General features: G+C 67.5%; 2 protein-coding genes across 4 annotated transcripts in view; one reads left to right on the top strand and one right to left on the bottom strand.

The window, feature by feature from the left end:
- LOC113214301 (rab3 GTPase-activating protein catalytic subunit) overlaps positions 1-3,947 on the bottom strand; it is a 123,197-nt gene that overhangs the window by 108,453 nt on the left and 10,797 nt on the right. The gene's annotated exons all lie outside the window — the stretch shown is intronic.
- LOC113214299 (uncharacterized) overlaps positions 1-3,947 on the top strand; it is a 104,625-nt gene that overhangs the window by 92,402 nt on the left and 8,276 nt on the right. For all 3 annotated transcript variants that reach the window (XM_026433614.2, XM_026433613.2, XM_026433615.2), the window contains exons 2-5: positions 252-1,167; positions 2,535-2,850; positions 2,961-3,652; positions 3,726-3,908. In XM_026433614.2, coding sequence (XP_026289399.2) covers positions 253-1,167; positions 2,535-2,850; positions 2,961-3,652; positions 3,726-3,908 — 2,106 coding nt within the window. In that variant the 5' untranslated portion in view covers position 252. The remainder of the gene's footprint in view (positions 1-251; positions 1,168-2,534; positions 2,851-2,960; positions 3,653-3,725; positions 3,909-3,947) is intronic.

Genomic DNA, 3,947 nt, shown 5'->3' with positions numbered 1-3,947 from the left:
GGGGGGGTGCGAGTGGGCAGGGCTCATGGGCCATGAGACGCCGGGCACGCCGCCGGGTCACATCACCGCCGAGGACACCTAGGAGGCACTGCAAAGCGTGTACTGTGAATCTAGGGTGTCCAGTAGATTTTTGGGTCTTGCAACTACTCAAGTCGCTCAGTTCCTGGTCACCCCTAATTTATAAAGCATCGCCAGGGATGGCGCGGAAGTCTCTGGCAATATTTTTAACGCATGGTTCCTTCTTGTTACAGGATGACGGGGAGGTCCGGGCCCGGACCGGGCCGGTGTCGGGTCGGCGGCGCCCTCCTCGGGGTGCTCGCCGTCCTGGCGCTGGCGGCCGGCACCGCGCTCGCGCAGTGCCCCTGGCACCGCGACGTCAAGGAGCTGCAGTCGTCGTGCATCTGCGCCTACAACCTGGGCCAGGAGCTGTCCGTGCAGTGCGACATGGTGGACTTCCCGCGGCTGCTGGCCGCGCTGGACCGCTTCGCGCGCGACGCCTCGCTCGACCTGCTCTACGTCAACAACAGCACGGTGGGCGCGCTGGGCGACGACGCCTTCCGCCACCTGCGCCTCAAGAGCGTGCAGCTGTCGGGCTGCCGCATCCGCAGCATCGGCGCGAAAGTCTTCCGCCAGCAGGAGGGCACGCTCAAGAACCTCAACCTGCAGGACAACGAGCTGGGCGAGGTGCCGGTGGAGGCGCTGCGCGGCCTGCGCAACCTCACGCTGCTCGACCTGTCGCGCAACCGCATCGAGCGCGTGCCGAGCGGCGCCTTCGCCACGCTGCACGGCCTGGCCACGCTCAAGCTGGCCGACAACAACCTGTCGCTGGCCGTGGACGCCTTCCAGGGCCTCGAGGACACGCTCAAGAACCTCAACCTCAAGGGGACGCGGCAGAAGCGCGTGCCGGAGGCCATCAAGGGCCTGCGCACGCTCGCCTTCCTCGACCTGGCGCAGAACGGGCTGCGCGAGCTGCCGGGCCCCGCGGGCGCGCTCATCCTCGAGGGCTTGCACTCGCTGTCCGCCCTCAACCTGGAGCGCAACCTCATCCAGAGCGTCGGCGAGACCACCTTCCGCGGCGTCAAGGACACGCTCTCGTCGCTGTCGCTGCTCAACAACCTGCTCACCGAGTTCCCCGCCGCCGCCATCAGCAGCCTGCACGAGCTCAGGGTGAGTGCGCGAGGCGAGGGCCGAGTTTTCTTCCAGGGTACGCAGCAGCAGCGGCAGCCGGGTTCGACAGCAGTAGTGCAAGGCTGTGAGAGAGACGACGGCGCCGCGCTGGTTAAGCAAGCCAGGTCGAGGAAAGACGCCACATTCGGTAGGAAAGAAAGAAAAGGAGGAGAGCAACGGCGGCGAGATGGCGGAGGGAAGGAAAAGAAGTTTTGGGCGCACAATAGGGGGGGCGGGGCGGGGGCGCCCCGGGGCCCGCCTGCAGGCCTGCCCCCTTCCCACGCTCGATTACAGGGTGAAGCGTGCCCGCGCGGCCCCCTGCACCAGACCCCATTCCCTCCGCACCGGGCACCTAGTACAAGGTACCTATGGATATCCCGGTGCCCGGCCGGCCGCTGTAGGAAGTCTGCGCGAGCAGGGGGAAGCAGGGGGCCGATGTGTGCTCCGGCGTCCGGGAACAAGACCACGTCACTTCCGACACTTTGGTTCCATCTCGTTAAACTTCATTTATTGGTCGAAAAACGAAGTCGCCTTTCAGGGCGAACCATCGCAACGCGAAACTCAAACAGTTTTGCCACGGAGTTTAGTTTTGCTGCTATTTCGAATTTAAGACAAAATGGCCAAACCAATGGAGGTCACTGAACCATCCCCGAGCTCCCTCGACTCGTCGTCGAGTAGTTCTGGGTACCCGGCCCGCCGCCAGCCGCGGCGCCGCGCCGCGCCGCGCCGGTTGGGGAAGGTCCTCCCAAGGAGAACGGGTTGGAGAGAATCGGTTGGTTTCGAAGGTTCCGAGTATAGCAGAAGCGTAGCACGAGGTGGAGGACCCCGACTAAATTCCAGCTTGCGCGTGAAAATGCGAGGGGCCTAACGCGGCGGCGGCATAGCAGGCGGCCGGCGGGTGGTGTAGCGGCGGCGAGCTTGCAGGATTTCCGCGAACGGCTCGCCCCCCCTGGCACGCCGCGTATTATGGTTACCGCACCGCTGTGTTTTACTGCGACGCCACGCCCCGCCACGCCCCGCCACGCCCCGCCACGCCCCGCCACGCCACGGCCTGCAGCAGCGGTCAGCGCGGAGAGAGAATTCCTGGATGCGCTCTCCGCGCTGCGCTGCGCTGCGCCGTGCTCGTTAACGCGGCTGGTGGCGCAGGCCGGCGCGCCGGGGCCCAGCGGCATTAGTGCCCGTGATTAGGGTATTCCTACTCCGCGAGCCGCGCGCGAGCAGAGGCCGGATAAGCCAACAACCCGAGGCGTCCGCGAGGCGCCGCCAGCCTGGTGGTGGCGCCAGCCGTGTAGCGCCATCCTGATGGCACCAGCCTGGTGCCGCCAGGGGTCGGGTCACATGGAGTTCTGACGTACGTCTGCCCGCAGGTGCTGGACATCGGCTTCAACCTGCTGACCGAGCTACCCGTCAACGCCTTCTCCGGCACGCCGTCGCTCACGCTGCTGGCGCTGGACGGCAACCCGCTGGCGGGCGTGCCCGAGCGCGCCGTCGCGCACCTCAACACCACGCTGCGCGGCCTGTCGCTGGGCGGGCGCTTCCTGGCCTGCGACTGCAGCCTGCGCTGGGTGGCCGAGTGGATCGCCCGCGGCGACCTGCAGGTCACGAGCCGAGAGCGGAACCCGCAGTTCTGCGGCAGCCCCGCCCACCTCAAGGACCGCAGCTTCTACGCCATCCAGCCCGCGGGTGAGGTCGCGTCACGTCGCGGCCGCGGGAACGCGGACGCGACGGAGCGAACGGGACGCTGCTCCAGAGCCGTCGGGTCTCGGTAATACTAACTCTCTTTTGCCTTGCAGAACTCAAGTGCACGGGCGACAAGGAGAAGGAAGTCGAGCAGGCGGACGAGTCCGAGCACCGCCCGCAGGTGCAGGAGGAGCCCGAGGGCGACTCGGACTCCTTGGACTCGGACTTCCACGGCATCCAGGCCAACACGGCCACGTCGCCTACCGCGCCACCCACGACGACGACCACCACCACCACCAGGGCCACGACCGTACCAACGACGACGACCACGACAACGACTACTACCACCGCGCGACCCACGCCGCCACCGACCACGGCCACCGCACCCCCGACCACGACCACAACGACGACGACCACGACCCCAGCGCCAACCACGACAACGACGACCACAACCACGCCCAGGTCGACTTACAGGCCGACGTACAAGACGAGACCATCAACGGTGCCCACGCCACCCTCCACCACGACGACCACCACGTCCACGACGACGCGCAGGGGCAACGGCCTGGTCGCCGCCAGGACGACAGCATCCCCCGGGGTGTGGAGGAGCAATGCGTCGCCGCAGAGCAGCGCCGCCCCGGTCGGCGCCGTGGGCGTTGCCGCCCCCGCAGCGCCGCCCGCGTCCACGGCCGCGCACCCGCCGGGCCACGGCCCTGGCCTCTCGGGCTCGGCCTCCATGCACCGGCCGCCCTTGGTCCTCGGCTTCCCCGGAGGCAGCCCCGCCAAGCACGTCGACCCGGAGGAGGTAAGGCCCGCACCTTGCGGCCCGCTCGCACGCGCACGCGACCCCGAGGAGCTCACGCGTGTTCTCTGTCCAGGAGGTGAAGGTCCGCAGCGCCTACCGCCAGGACAACTCCATCATCATCCAGTGGGACTCGCATACGGCCAACATCCTGGGCTTTCGCGTCGTGTACCGCCTCTTCGGTGACAAGTCCTTCAAGCAGGGCCCACCGCTCGAGGCCAGCGAGCGCGAGTTTAAGATCAAGAACGTACCCGCCCAGGTAAGGGAGACGTGCGAGGGAGGCAGGTTGGGGTGGGGG

This window comes from Frankliniella occidentalis, unplaced genomic scaffold (assembly GCF_000697945.3).
Source record: "Frankliniella occidentalis isolate FOCC.00 unplaced genomic scaffold, Focc_3.1 Scaffold318, whole genome shotgun sequence".
Lineage (NCBI taxonomy): Eukaryota > Metazoa > Arthropoda > Insecta > Thysanoptera > Thripidae > Frankliniella > Frankliniella occidentalis.
This window is presented reverse-complemented; position numbering and strand designations above follow the sequence as displayed.